General features: G+C 37.6%; 1 protein-coding gene and 1 pseudogene across 3 annotated transcripts; both read right to left on the bottom strand.

Moving 5' to 3' along the window:
- Positions 1-811: 811 nt before the first annotated feature.
- LOC103709048 lies at positions 812-7142 on the bottom strand. Of its 3 annotated transcripts, none has more exons than XM_008794220.4 (4): positions 6904-7142; positions 6679-6785; positions 3350-5607; positions 812-3262 (listed from the first exon to the last, which is right to left on the bottom strand). In XM_008794220.4, the coding sequence occupies exons 3-4, from the start codon at positions 5577-5579 to the stop codon at positions 1176-1178; spliced, it is 4317 nt and encodes a 1438-aa protein (XP_008792442.2). In that variant the 5' UTR covers positions 5580-5607; positions 6679-6785; positions 6904-7142; the 3' UTR covers positions 812-1175. The 3 variants fall into 3 exon arrangements, with proteins under 3 accessions (XP_008792442.2, XP_017698815.2, XP_038980736.1); XM_017843326.3 differs by having other exon boundaries at positions 6679-6729; XM_039124808.1 differs by lacking the exon at positions 6679-6785.
- Positions 7143-13992: 6850 nt separating this feature from the next.
- On the bottom strand, positions 13993-14796 carry LOC120110117 (annotated as a pseudogene).
- Between the last annotated feature and the right edge of the window lie 141 nt (positions 14797-14937).

The raw sequence follows: 14937 nt of genomic DNA, 5'->3' as shown, positions 1-14937 counted from the left end.
GGAATTAGAATATGATAAAGTGTTCTTTATTTATAGAGATCTAGGGATCAATTGTTATGAAGCACAATTTCTCAGACCAGCGGGAGAAGAAAATATTTCATGAAGAATTGTCAATGAGTTCTGGAATATCGAAAAAATTGCTCAAAGTATTTTTTCTAGCAGACGACGAATGTTGGTTTGCGAATCCTACTTTGCTTGGCCACATCTAGTCTGTGAAACAAAATTTCCTCTCGGCCGTTGTTTATCTACAGAGATTCATCAGTTTGCGCAGTTCAGGTCTGGTTTCCTGGACAAGAATTTGTGGTTTCCCATGGAACCAGATTTAGAATAAGTACATTTGGACAACTGCTGCAATTTGCCTGTAGTTTGATATACAAGTTCATTTATAGAAGTTCACTGGATTAACATAACCATACACACAGAATAATTAAGAGAAAAAATGCAGATTAAGAAAGATTTGAGCGTAATGAGGAAGTGTTCTTTGCTAGTTTCTCTACACATTATTTCACAATTAACCTTCTTTTTTGGCTAAACAACATCATTCACCTTCTAATGAAGTAATCCAGAAGCTATGATTGGACATGGTAATGCTGATGCGTAGTCTTGATACCATTACAACAGCAGTAATAATTAAAAGAATCAATGTGTTGCCAGTATAATAACCAAGAGAAATGTTCCACATTACACTTGAAACATAGATTTCTTATTTTCAAGTATCCCATGATGATCACTATCTTTGAACCTCACATGCTGAAAATTACTTTGTCGGGAAAACTTGATAAGTAAAAAGAACAGGAACATCCAATGAAGATAGGCAGTAAGCACATTAAAATATTTGTCATTCACAAATATCACCCTACCAGCTTTTTAAGAACATCCCACTGCAAGTTTTGATTTACAAGAAGCAATCATCATCAAACTGCAACAACAAACTGTCAAAGGAAAAATATAAATCAAAAAAAAATCTTACCAAGATGCTATCCACAAAGCAATCAATCAGATCATAATCTCAATGGTGAAATCCCCCTAAACTTTCAACACCATTTATCAAAATGTACCTAAAAATTCAAGCTAACAAGAGTGGTAAAACGAATATCACAGCACCTCAAGCAAAACAAACATGCAAAAAAGAAACCCGAAAAAGCAAAAGCTTTCTTTTAGTAGTTATCCTCAAATTAATCTGAATCACTTGAGCTAGAGCTCGAGCTGGAACTTGAACTTGAACTTGATTTGCCAGACTTGTTTTTCTTCTTCATCTTCTTCGAGGTGGAAAGATTAGAGCTAGAATCATCATCCATCTTCTCAGCATCATCTGATTTTCCAGCATTTTGTTGCACACTTGAGCCAGTTTCCTTGACAGCTTCCTTAAAAGCCAACTCAATCTCTTCAGCAGAATGCACTTCAAGAACATCAGGCTCCAGGTGTCTGTCACTTATCTCAACTTCTGCAGACCCATCACTGGGTTTGGTCACCTCTGGAGGGTTCTCAGAGATGCCATCAGATGCTTGCTTGAAAGCTAAATGTATGTCTTCAAGGGACTTTGCTTCAACGACCTGCAGGTCTGAATGAATCTCCATTGGTCCAAAATGTGTCCCCCCTGGCATCATTTGAGATTGTCCTACTTCAGGAATAATAGATTTACCTGGATTTTCTTCACTGAGTTCTTTGAAAGCTGAATTGATATCTTCAACAGATGTTGCTTCAACAATTAGCAGTTCTGAATCAGTTCTTGTTAGCTCAGGATCTCTTTCAGCAACAACCAATTCACTTGCATTGGCTTCTGATGTTGTTGTTTTTGACTCGCCAGCTGGCTCTGAAGCAGAAGACAGCCCAACTTCTTGGAGTCGCTTAAAAACTGTATCAATTTCTTCAATAGAGCTTGCTTCAAGAACATGCAGCTTAGGATTGTAAACTGTCTGCTCGGGGTTTACAAATGATGGCTCAAATCGTCCAACCTCTGACTGCATAGCTTGTGGCTGCTCAATGACTGAATGCCATTCTTCAGAAAGGTTCAGCTTGGCTTCAGTGGGTAGACTCGGGGACATATCAGCATACTCTGTGGATCTCACTTCAGAAACTTGCAGCTGGGAAGTGATTTCAGGAATTTCAGAAGTTAAAGAACTTGAGGCAATATCATCTGATTGGCCTATCTCAAATCCCTGTTGATCTGCCCTCAATTCTTTCACATGGAAGTCTCCAACTGCATCCAATTCTGACAGCAGATTTCCATCAATACGTCTGATATTTATGACATCAGGATAGACCTTATCAGATTCTTCATCCGAATCATTTATATTCTGCTGAGAAAAGCCATCGCCCTCCCTTTCAGCAGCATTGACAATGTAGTCTCTTGAATTAGTCAAAACAGCACTGGACTTGATCTCATGCTCAGATTTTGCCTCTGACAGACTTGAGAAATCCATGTGTTCCTTCGCCTCAAGCAACTGTAATCCAGTAAAACTAACATCATGAATAGAAATTGCAGGAGTAACAACTCTAGAATCCCCAGCCTCTGGCTCAGAAGCAAGCCTGTAATTCCCATCCATAATCTCCTCTGTTGACTTCCTTTGAAGTAGAGATAGCTCTTGTTCAATATCAGATAAAGCAAAATGGGGTTCTTCAAGTATCTGCAATCCAGTTAAGCCAACAACTGACTCAGGCTTTACTGAATTTTCATGATCTTCTTCTGGCTTATAGTCATCTAAATTCTCCTCAGGAATTGGAGGCAAGTTCAAGACACTTATCTGACCAACTTCAGAGGATGGTTGAATTCCAGATTTCTCTGTAGGTTGTGCCTTTTCTGATGCAGATGAACTCAAATGCTCAGACAACAGTAAACTGTCTGAATAAGAAGATGTTGCAGCATCAATCATCTTATTTCGTTCGGTCTGATGGCTCACATTCACATCAATTCCACTACCCTCTCTTGACTCGGCCTCTGCTGAAAATAAACTTGAGTGATGCATGATCTCTGTAGCTCCTGGCTCTGATAATACAGGTGCAATAGGATCCCTTGCATCTTTGTGAACTAGTTGTGATCCACCTTCAATAACATCTGGCTCTCCAAGTTCAGTTTTATCCCTTGATCTCAATTCATATTCAAAAGTTAAACCCGCTGAAGCCACCTGAAGCCCTCCAGTGGAGGATGCCAACTCTCCTGTGCTTCCAACTCCTGAATTAACATTTCTCTCAACTGGCCTTGGAGAAGAACCCATGTCTTCGATGTCAAATTTCAAAGAACCGACATCAGGACCTCCTTTACCTGCATAAAAACAAAGGTTCATTAAAAGAAGAATTGATAAAAGGATTTTCACTTCTTTGACAAAGGGTCAGAGATGAGTGCCCTTACCACTGTCTGATGAAGCCTCTGAAATGTTAGACAGAGAGTTTTTGATTGCCGATGGGCTTAAATCATAAATAGGATCTGCAACATGATTGTCATCAAATCTCTCCCCCCTGCTCAGACAATCAGAATCACCAACTGCTAGCATGGCATCCCTAGTCTGCTCCAGATTAGCTGATTGTTCATGAAAGTTTGATCTGGGAGTCTTCTCATCCTCTTCTGATGGGGAGGGGCTTGACTCTTCATAATTCTCTTCAATCACTTCTAATTTTTCAACAGCTGAAATTGTTGGACTTAAATCTACTTCATCTCTGATTTCCTCTTCCATTGCTCCAAAAGCTTCAACAGCTTGAGGAGTTTCATCAACAACAATGTTGGCATCTGCTTCAATTCCATGATTATTAGTGATATTGATCTCACTCTTCTCTTGTGCAACATCCAATGATTCAACTTCCTCAGAGGACTGACTTTCTTGTTCAGCAGGTTCAGCATCATGTTCAGAAGGCGTTAGCAATTCAACCTCTTGATGCAGTTCTTGTTCAACAAGCTCTTTATGATATTCTTGATCAGTGACTGAAGAAACTGTGTCAGATTCTGGAACAGAACTCACCTTCGAATCACTCTTATCACTGAATTGTCTTCGAAAGGCATCAGAACTAGTCTCCTCCGAGATCCTCTCTGCAACAAAATAGGGTTCCAACACAGACTCATGTTTGTCCTGTTTAAGTTCAGATCCTAACAAGTTGAAGGTCTCATTCCTCCTAAAAAACATATTATGTTGTGGAGCTGATGTAATGTCTCGATTTCTCCGAGTCTCCACTTCACGGCTGCTACTTTCATCCACTGGATCATAAGGGAAATCAAACGGGTTCCTTCTGGGCAGCAGAACGGAAGGGGCTGAACCAGGAATTGGTGGCAAACCCATTGATTTTTCTGAATCATAGGGAAGGTCAAAGGGATTCCGTCTTGGTGCAGAAATGGGTGCAATTTGGACATGAAAGCGTGATAGTTCCCCCATGCCACCATCCAAATCTATCAAATTTCTCTCTGTTTCAAACGTCATATTGTTCCTTGCTCTTCTTTTTGCAATTAGGCTCTCCAATCTCCGATTCCTCTCCAGTTCAGAAGACCCAAGATCCATGACATTCTTCTGATCATCTGCTGTCCATATCACTGCAGCTTCTGCTCCATCATCTTTCTCTTCCCGTGCTTCTTCTTCTTCTTCTTCCTCCTGGTTTTCAGCTTCTTCCTCCACACTACCATCATCTGAGTCATGATCATGAGAGGACCCTTGTGAAGCACCATCCCTGCTGCCTTTGGATAAAAGAGCAGGCCAAGGAGTTTCAGAACCTAAAAGTGGGTGAAGCTCATCAAGCATTGGAATGATGTCAGCCATAGAAGCATCGGTAGAAGAACTTTCTGCCCTATCAGATTCAGAATCTAAAGAAGAATCATGATTATCATGATTATCAATATGCTGCCAAGGTGAACCCAAAGAAGAATCAAAATAATTGTCCAATACTGGCTTGTGAATCTCTGCCTTAAGGCCCTCGATATCTTTTTGATCTGTTGCATCGAAGCCATCAACATCTTGACCCACTTTAAGTACATCTTCAGCCAGATTTTTTACAGAAAGTTCTTTATCGTTGGTTATTTCCTGCTCACTAAGCTCTCTTTCTTCAGTCATTATCTCCTCACCAGGAATCTCTTTCTTTTCTTCCTTAGCTGAAGAGCTTGTAGCCAAAGTGTTATGCTTCTCATCTCCCTCATCATGTGTTGTTGCAAAGGGGATATCCTCCTCCACTTTACCATAAGCACCAGTCACTCTTTCACCCCAAACTGCCTCTTCAACTGCCATTTCCTCGATCTCTCTTTGATTTTCTACATGGGTCTCCACTATGCATTTTTCATTTTTCCTGACAAGAAGATCACTGGAAGCAGAACCAACTTTCAGAGAAGAAATTTTTTGAGTAATCTTATCCTCTTCTTCAATTTCAGGGATATTTGGTTCACCATAACTCAGAAGGGTTCCAAGAAGTAAAGCAGTGCAGATAAGGACAGGAGAGGAAGACACCAGAAAAGCAAATAGAGAAGGAAAAGATCTGTACAGTAGAAGCATGAAACACGCCACACTGAAAATAAATGGATGATCACGCGCAGAACTATAGCTAGTTCTGATGGAATAAATCAGAACTTTTTTGATATATAATATAACTTCCTTTCCCTCAATTGCCATATCCTCTTGTTCTTCTTTCCTCTAAACACTGGTGGCAACCAAAAAGGAGAATAGTATTAGCTCTCCAGAAGAAACTTGACAAAATCAAATATATGGAAGGGGATAGGCGAGAATTCAAGCTCCATTTCTGAAACAAATTTTAAAATCCCAATCTGATGTAACCAGTCAAAATCATATATTTTAGTAGAAGATCAAAGAAAGAGATAGAAAGACAAGTAGTTTCACCCTAGAAACATACAGCCAATATCTTTTTCTTCTTTAGTTTCTTTTTCCAGGATCAGGGTTTAAGAGTAACGATAAAATTTGCTGGATTTTAATTTATCTGATAAAGAACCAACTTATTTATATATAAAAAAAACAATATATCCACTAATAAATGAGATTAAAGTATGAAAAATGAAGCAGCACAATTCTGAAAAACAGCAAGCATTTTTTCCCATGACAATGGGCAAGAGACTCAAGAAACCAGATTTAACCTTAAACATCTCCGTTAATACTATATTATAACTAACGAAATCCATGGGCTATGAACTGTCCAGATGCTCAAAAGCACAATGTCAAACAGGGTTTTTTCATTTCTTTTATAAGAAAAAAAAACAGAGAAAAAAGCACTAAGCAGTTAGTACATAAAAATTTAGAAACCCACCCAAAAAGAGAGAGAGAGAGAGAGAGAGAGAGAGAGAGAGAGAGAGAGAGAGAGAGAAAGCTTGAGAAACGATATCAACTGATAGGAAAATATGTTATTTTATATGCTCCTATATTCCTTCTCCTCTTGATCAAATATCAAGCAAGAAGTTGCATTTGAGGACTTATAGAATGGAATTCATTGGGAAAAGATGCAACACCAGATCGATCAGGAAAGGAAAACAACACAATCTCACTGATAGAAACCGATTCCAATTTCAGAAGCGAGAACAAGGAGAGGACAATCCAAGTAAAAATACACAAAGCCAGCCTCAAAAAAATTATTGGAATCAAATCCTGTAATCGAAAAACATCTCCAGATGATCAACAGAACGTGAATTCACCGCAAATCCGCCAAAAAGCAAGTGGGAAAAGCACTGCAGCAGTTTTTCTTAGCAAAATGAATCAAACTCACCTGGAAAAGCGATCAAAATCGGATCTTTTTGGTTACAAGAGCACACACCACCTAATCAAATGAACGAATGAAAGATTTCACTCCCAAAATCCCAACAAATTTGGAAACTGAAAAAGAAAAAGAAAAAGAAAAAAACAATAGAGGCGATTGTTTGAACTATAGTGAGCTAAGAAAAGTTATAAGAGATGCTGACAATGGATCAAAGAAGGAAGAGAGATTGCTCACAGCGAACAGTCCAAATCTCGCTCTTCTACTCCCTAATTTCTTGTGCCTTTTATCGGCGAATGAGGTGAGGCTTTGGAGTTTTGGACGGCGAAGCAAAGGTCTAGGGAACCGAAAGGAAAGGAGGAGAGAGAGAAAGCAAAATCTAAACGAAAGAAGAGGAAAGTTAAAGGGAATGGGGTCTTCTGTGGGGGGCTGACGGGATCAAAACCTCTGTCGAGAGACAGAGCTTCTTTTTTTTTTTTTCTAATCCCTTCCTTCGTTCGTGGGATTTGTACAAATCCCCGGGCTTTCACAAGGTGTGATAAATGGCCTCCCATTTTTGATAGATGCGCTCATTATGCCTTTCTCTCACTAAAAATTGTACACGGAGAGAAGTAGCTTGTTTGGTCGCTTACATAATTACTCTATAGGAAAACCTTGATTGAATTTTTTTATTTTGTAATTTCGTTTTAATTGACATGACCAATAGATGGGTTGGACCTTGATCAATAGATGGGAATTACATAATTTAATTAAATCATTCATATGCATAAAATTAAATTGTTATATCTTGGCACAAGCGTAATTTTTGTTGACACACTATTTCTCAAAAAAAAAATTCTAAAGTATTCAAAATTAGAAGGTAAATTAAAATATTAGAAAGCTCTGGGCTTCGTTGCTAACCCAAGTAGACATCCTTTTGATTTTGCTTGAGATGCAAACAAACATCTTACTTTTAGAAAAGCTTTATAGGATTTGGGAGAGATCCAAGTTGGCTAGAACAAAAATTTTCTCTTTCTCTCTAGTGTAAAAAATAAAAGAAAAAGAGTTTCATTCTTTACGTGAACGAAGTAGGCTAGAATGAAAGCACTCTTTCTTCAAGTGTAAAGAACAAATGGAAAAGAACTTCATCCTTTATATTTCACCAAGTTGCACCATTTTCTTTTGAACTAGCTATGGTCCTGCTTTATGTCGTGGATAATATGATCCATTTGATATGCTAGTCCAAATAATATACCTAGTTTACCAATTTTGATTAAAGACATGTCATGAGCAGGTTGGAAATAGGTTAAGTCCTATGACCCTCATCAAATTCTATCCAAAGTGTTCATGAATCTTGGCTTCTCCTCCACTCAAAGTTTCTAACCACATTGTTCTGATTGTCATTCTTCCTGGTCATCAAACCTTTAACAGATTTACCACATTTGCCAACAATGCTGAGAAAATCTATAATTAATCGTCTCTGAATTTGTCTGACAAAGTGGGCAGACAAGCATAACACTTCACCTTTTTCTTTTCAGAACCTCCCATGCATTTAGTTTTTTTTTTTTCGAAGGTGAAATATAGAAAGTTGAATAAGAATTTTTTAACATGTAAGCCCATGAATGATCCATCTTTAAGAGATTGTCTTAAATGTGGTCCATGGGATCAATCAAGTACCAAACAAGACTTGAATATAATTAGTGAAAGGATTTGACACAGTATCCATTCAAGAAAATTTGACCACAGAATGGAACCAATGCCAGTGTTCATATCAACCCAATTAAATAAATGGGATGAGGTTGGTAATCTATAGGTGTTGACTAAGATTAAATTACTCTCTCGGCCCTAAATCCTGAATTTTTGATCCTAGATCTTTGGTACAATCACCTTCAGCTTGATCAAGACATGGAAACACTACAATCTCATCAGTCCATTTATTGAGTATGATGCAGGTTTTCTTTTTAAAAAAAATAAATATGGGTTTTGTTGACCTAATCATCGTATACGATGATCGGTACGTATCGTATTGCAGGTTTTCTTGATCCACTACTGTAGTGGTCAGCTGCTGAGATTTGATGCTAAGGACATGGAAATAGAAATTGATGTTTGGACAAAGTAAGGCCATGTATTTTTGCTTTTGACTCTGTCTAGTGTTTACCACAACAAATTTACATGAGAGTATGGTGACTTTTAGTCACCTCTCTCTCTTGTTGCCACACCCAACCTACACTGCTAGAGTATTCCAAAGGGAAAGGGATGGGAGATGAGAATCTGAAGCTTTTTCAGTACATAAGAATTGGACAACATATTCTCTCCAGTCAACTTTTTGCATCATCATCTTGTTACACTTTGGAAAAAGAAAGTACCAAACAGATGCCTACAATTTCACCTAATGCAGCAGCACAAAAAGAAATCAAGGGCCCCCAGGCTGACATGACTACAAGATTTGCAGCTGTACCATTTCACTTTGTATAAACTGAGGAGAAAGCCATTTAAAGGGGAAAAAAGCTCTTAGTTTCAATAGGTTTTTTTTTTTTGAGAAAAATTGTCTGACCTCTATTCCTGGACAGTCTCTCTAGATTTTTTTCTCTTTTAATGATCTTCAGAGCGTATGTGAAGTTTAATATGCAAATTGGGGAGATAGCAAACTCCCATGAGTATTAAGTAGCCTCTCCATAAAAAAAGAGCAAAACCAAATTAGAGTATGAACATAGTTCAGGATAAATACTCTTGATGTACATTTTGAAATGTACTGGAAAATACACATGCAACAGTTCATGTTATCGTAGCCATCATTCCCACAAATTAAATACACAAGCCAAGCTATTTGTTATGCATGTCTAGAATATGTATTTTGAAATATGTTCATTTTTCTAACATTTTGAACCGTACAGTTGCATCAGAATTTAATTTATAACTTGAGCTTATTTTCTAAATGGGTGCTCAAATAAATGATTAATTATCAATAATGTCAATGAATTATTTATAAATAATTTTAAAAATTATTGGAGATAGTACTATTTCCATTGGAAGTTGGATTATTTGAACATGATTATGAATCAATCATTCAACCCATGAAAACCTGTGAGTGACTTTCAATTATTATCAATAATTATTATAAATAATAATTCAATTATTATCATATTTGAATGATTTGGACTAAGTAAGCCCTGTTATTCATCATATGAGCATGTAATGTTTGACCACAGAATTCTTTCATTAAAATTCAAGCCAAAGAAGATTTTCTAATAAACCTAATGTTCCAATACTCAAACTAGTTCTTTTTTCCTTTATTTTTTTTTGTAGGAAAGAAAAGACCAGTTACTTTTTAAATTCATGTGATTTTGACTCTGAATTTAAGCCGTAACAAAAGAACGTAAAGGCAATTATGCATCATTCGTAGATCTTATGTTGGCCGAAAAAATTGCCACCACTTGTAGTTCTTACACTTGTTGAGCTGAGTTCCATTCTTCTTTTAATCTCAGAGAGTAAGATTCATTTGAAACTATACGACTCCTGGACAATTTTTCTCCCCGACTTAGAGGCTTGATTTAGCATAGACGGAAAGACGTGCTTTCATGAACTACAAAGGAGGAGGAATCTAGTTGTCGTCACTAGTTTAAAAGCCAAAAATGCCCAGGTTGGTAGCCATCATAGGCTTCTTTATTTTTTTTGAGTTGCATTATTGTAGCTGTAGTTGTCTAGCTCACGCCCATGGGGCCATTCTAAGGCTCCAATATGGTAGCTTAGAGTCTTTAGAACAGAATAATCATGGCAGTTCCAAGCTTTTTAATGAGATAGCGATCACTGCAAAAGGATTCAAGACGGCATAGGTCAGTTAAGTAATAAAATCCCAAATGATTCTAATGGGACTGAAAGAGCACCATAAATGGGTCAACCTCTGTAAGCTCTCATCAGGCTTATGGCGGACAAAGACGTTGTTAGAGCCTGGAGAATCAACTTGGTTGCACAGTAGTATTCTTTTTGATTTCTCCTTCATTAAATTCATCAATTCATATCTTTGGAATGTGGATGCTGAGGCTCACTCTTGGGTTAGATTTCCAGAGAGGATTCTGGAGTGATATCAGCATCCTTTGAGAAGTTCATGGGACCCCCTTGGAACTCCCTTTTACTTTGGCAGGCTATTTTCTAAATGTAGCACAGAGCAACATGGCCGATCTGATCTGAAAGTGAGGTTAATTACTCCAATTTAGCAGGCTTTGCGCCCTTGTTCGGGTGAACTTTCGATGGTTCTGATCACATTATGATCTTGAGCAAGATCATATGGAGCAAGGACCTCATCAGTGGTCAAACTCTGGAAAATATATCTAACCATGTTCCTGTCATGTTGCTGAACCTCTAGGGTGCCCAATGAGTGAAGCTGTTCATCAACAGCTTGAGCTCAGTTCCATTGAGCTCATTGTCGAGGAAAGTTCAAGCATAACTGAAATCTCAACTCATAAACAAGCTGATCCCCAACACTTGTCCCTGTAAAAAGATGAATAAAATCTCAGCCCGCAGCTCGCTAACAAGCTCGCTCGAGCAAGCTCTTTAAACGAAAGAGCCAAAACTCAAACAGCAGCTATCAAGCTTAACTAGAGGTCAATTATCTCTTTCATGTGATGAGCTGAGACTGAACAGCTCAGTTCTTGGTTTTGCTCAGCTGTTTAATTCAGTTGTCAGGACAATTGGTAAGAGTGATGATTTCATCACTCTCATAGAAAGCTCAAACTGCTGGAGGTCTCTCATTTTCCACATCAAGCCATATAGATGCATGTCTGAGCCTTTCCAACTTCTGTTAGAAATAAGAAAAGAAAGGGTGAAAGAACATGATCAAATGATTGATGAAGATGGTCACTACATGATACTAGGGATGCAAAGGGAACAAACTGTAGGTCTATTGGGTCAATGAGAGGACACTAAAAGATTTGTGGCTGAATCAACCATAGTTTTGTCTGCAAAGGCTAACATTGAAATTCTCGATGTCTGAAATTTCATGACATGGTCAAGGAAAAATCAGGAGCTGCTCTTTAGGAATATCAATGTCTGGATGCGGGACTGGTCATCCAAGTTGCTGCATTAAATAGGAACTGATATAGTGGAAATTTTTCGAAATCGTTTATAATTTAGGAACCATTTTAAAGGGCAAGTTGGAAAATGAGATCACAAACTAAAGATATATTACAAAAAGGAGAGGTAGGGATACAATCATTTTTAAATAGGGAAAATAAATAACCAAACTCTGTGTAAACAGGATGGTCACATGCATCCTACTATGCAATGATCATTATAAAATATTCACTCTGGTTATCAAAAAATGAACCCTGGCTGAATAAATAAAAGAAAGGCGAACGATGACGAATTCAACAGCTCACCTAACAACAAGATGGATTCTTGATCATTTTTTTTTATTTCATACAGATAATTTAAAGAAGATAGACATTTATAAGGTGGGATTCCTCAATTAAGGTTTCAATGAGCAGATAATTCCCAAATATCAGATCCTACTGGAAATGGTAGTTTCTGTCGTAATAGAAAACAACAGCCACAATTTGCCAATCAAACTTCAATTCAACTTTCTGTGAATATGATAATAGTTATTATACAGCCTTCAGCAGTCATCAGAATTTCAAAGAACAGGGAGAAAGGTTCAGACAGAACAAGAACCTTTCAACATAAAGCTTTGAATGATGAACTTTTGGCCTGAACTGATGAACTGGAAAAAATATCAACTAGCAGTAGTTATAATGGAATGATGGCTTAATAATATCCATCAGCAGTGCCTGTCATAATATTATACAAATTATAACATGGAACTTTGCCTAACAAAAATTCCTGCTTGAATTGTTTTTTAAAATAGATCTAGATACACAGTTTAGGTTCAAAAACTATGCCCATGGATCAAAAATTGGCACCCCTAGAATTTGTAGGCTCATTTGACATTAGCTCTAACATGGATACATGCTCACCTGGCTAACACAACATGAGAAGGAGAAAGAATGCTAACGCTTCTTTCACACCACTGGGGGCTCTGGCTCCTCGGCAACCCCTTAAAACTTGCTTTTCAAGAACAGCGTAGATGAAGGATTATTCCTCGGTGATGTATAGATTCACAGTTTCTGATTTGAGTGCATCAGTTGATTTAAAACATAGTTTGAGTTATACTCCCACATGTAACCAAATTCCTCAGCAGCACACTCATTTTGATCTGCAAGTGGATGTTGTTTACCATGTGGTTGCTGCTGTAAATCAATATAAGTTGCTCCCACTCTAGTTTTGTATGTAAGGTAAGGTCTTTTGCTTCAACAGGGAGGAATGACGATATTTGGTTTCTCATTTGGATAGAGAATTCTTGTCATGAGTTCCTGATATGGTTCTGTCCATTAAACTGCAAATTTGGCAACTCTTAACAGGTATTGTCCATTAAACCCCATATCTGCAATCACTTCTCATGCCTTGGAAACACACCATTTTATGCCAATTCAGACACCATCCATGCGACCAGACTCCATTCACATTCTAGTGCTCGAATAATTTGTCGATGCTGCAAATGAATCCAAGAACAATATGGTTGGAATTCAATTCAGACCAGCTTCCCAGTTAAGAGGAAGCCTTACCGATCAAATATGAGCGCGTTAAATCACAAATTACTGATGATTCTGAATGCGCGTGGCTTCCCACGTTAACAAGTGCAGCATTCTTGTTTTCTGGAAGTATTTAACAAGGTTTCGCCATGGTTTCCAGCTGGCTTCTGGCAAATTTCCACCCTGGTCATAGCATATCCTCCTTTGTGTTTTCTGGCCTTTTCTGATGTTTCATTCTCACCTGCTTCCTTATATTACTAACAGCATTTTTTGTTTGAGCAGCAGCCATGCACGACATGCCAAACAAGTTCATGGCTATTCTTGACCAAAGAGAACTTAAAATATCCTCTCTTGTTTCATTAGAAAAGTGAGCAACTGATTGGCTTGTGATTATTATACTTTAATTAAAGCAGATATCCCAGAGAGTCCAGATAAGCAAATATGTAGGCAATGATAAGAAGTAACATCTGTCAGTCAAAGTGAACCATCTCGACTTCCAATACTTGTTAGATTTAGACAAACCTATTGGTAGCCCAATTTGACATTAGAAATGTTGCTTCATTGTTGTAGAAACAACAATATGTTACATCGAAAAAATGTAATACGTATACAGATCTTTGGAAAAATTGTATTCAATTGGTTTGTGTCAAAGGGTGCTCCACTAAAATTTGCACCAATGTAGAAATACAAGCCAACGAATTCAACTTTGAGTTAATTGGCAAAATCTATCTGCTGCTTCAACACGTTGATACAAGTGGGAGTTAATTACATGTCAATGTATTCCTGAGACTGGATGATCCTCACAAGCTCCTTCAAGTTAGCTAATACATGCCTTGGTCCCAAACTTTCAGCTCCAATGTAGTTTAAAAAGCCTGCTCTAAATCCTACCAAACGAAAACAAAATGTGATTGGCAAAATACAAAATGCATATAAAATATCAGATGCCTTATGCTTAGGTAGTCCGTACAAGCTCTCACTGCATATTTTGCATAAAATTACATGGCAGGATTTGCAATGAAGTTTTAGGGACTGGAAAGCGTCAGCAACATCCTTGGCATTATTTTGTATACATTATTCTACATTAATGTTTTCTACGCAAGAGATATTTCCTCAACAAGTTCATGCGCACAGGTATGAGTTTCTGAATCTAACCGGACAATCTCAGAACATGAACAAGGATTTTCTGGTATACATTGACTTTCACCATTTGTTCATATAAACATTTAAATGACGATCAGTTCAACCAGCAAGGCACATAATCTACCTTGAAGACTACAGATTTAATGACATGATTCAAGTGAAATTAATTAAAAAGTTCTAAAGCAATTATTTTCTATATTTATTTTGTTCAGATTTAGACCTTTTTGATACGAATAAAAAAAATATTCCGAAGTTCAGATCAAGTAGATATGGAGATACTTATTGATGCCAACTTCTACCTTAAACAGACGAGACAGAAGCACAATAAAGCATAGACAGATGAACTTATTCAACAAAAATATTGCATATGCTGCTCTTGTAGGATCTTGCCTTCCAGAAAGAGTGGAAATTCAGTAGGCTTGTACATTCATTGCCATAAGAATTGGGATTTGCTTGACAAATCTGATGATATAGACTTCAACTGAGGAGCAATAGTTCATGAATATATGAACGTGAGCCTCCCAAGCGCAAAAGGATATCGTAGAGGAACATCAAGGTACGGATGCAA

The sequence above is a fragment of the Phoenix dactylifera genome, chromosome 3, assembly GCF_009389715.1.
Source record: "Phoenix dactylifera cultivar Barhee BC4 chromosome 3, palm_55x_up_171113_PBpolish2nd_filt_p, whole genome shotgun sequence".
Lineage (NCBI taxonomy): Eukaryota > Viridiplantae > Streptophyta > Magnoliopsida > Arecales > Arecaceae > Phoenix > Phoenix dactylifera.
This window is presented reverse-complemented; position numbering and strand designations above follow the sequence as displayed.

Excerpts from the sequence above, each read along its gene's own strand:
- LOC103709048 (XM_008794220.4), bottom strand. The coding sequence starts at position 5,579 with ATGGCAATTGAGGGAAAGGAAGTTATATTATATATCAAAAAAGTTCTG. Across the intron at positions 3,263-3,349 it reads AGAGGCTTCATCAGACAGTG|GTAAAGGAGGTCCTGATGTC; the intron begins GTAAGGGCACTC and ends GTTTTTATGCAG.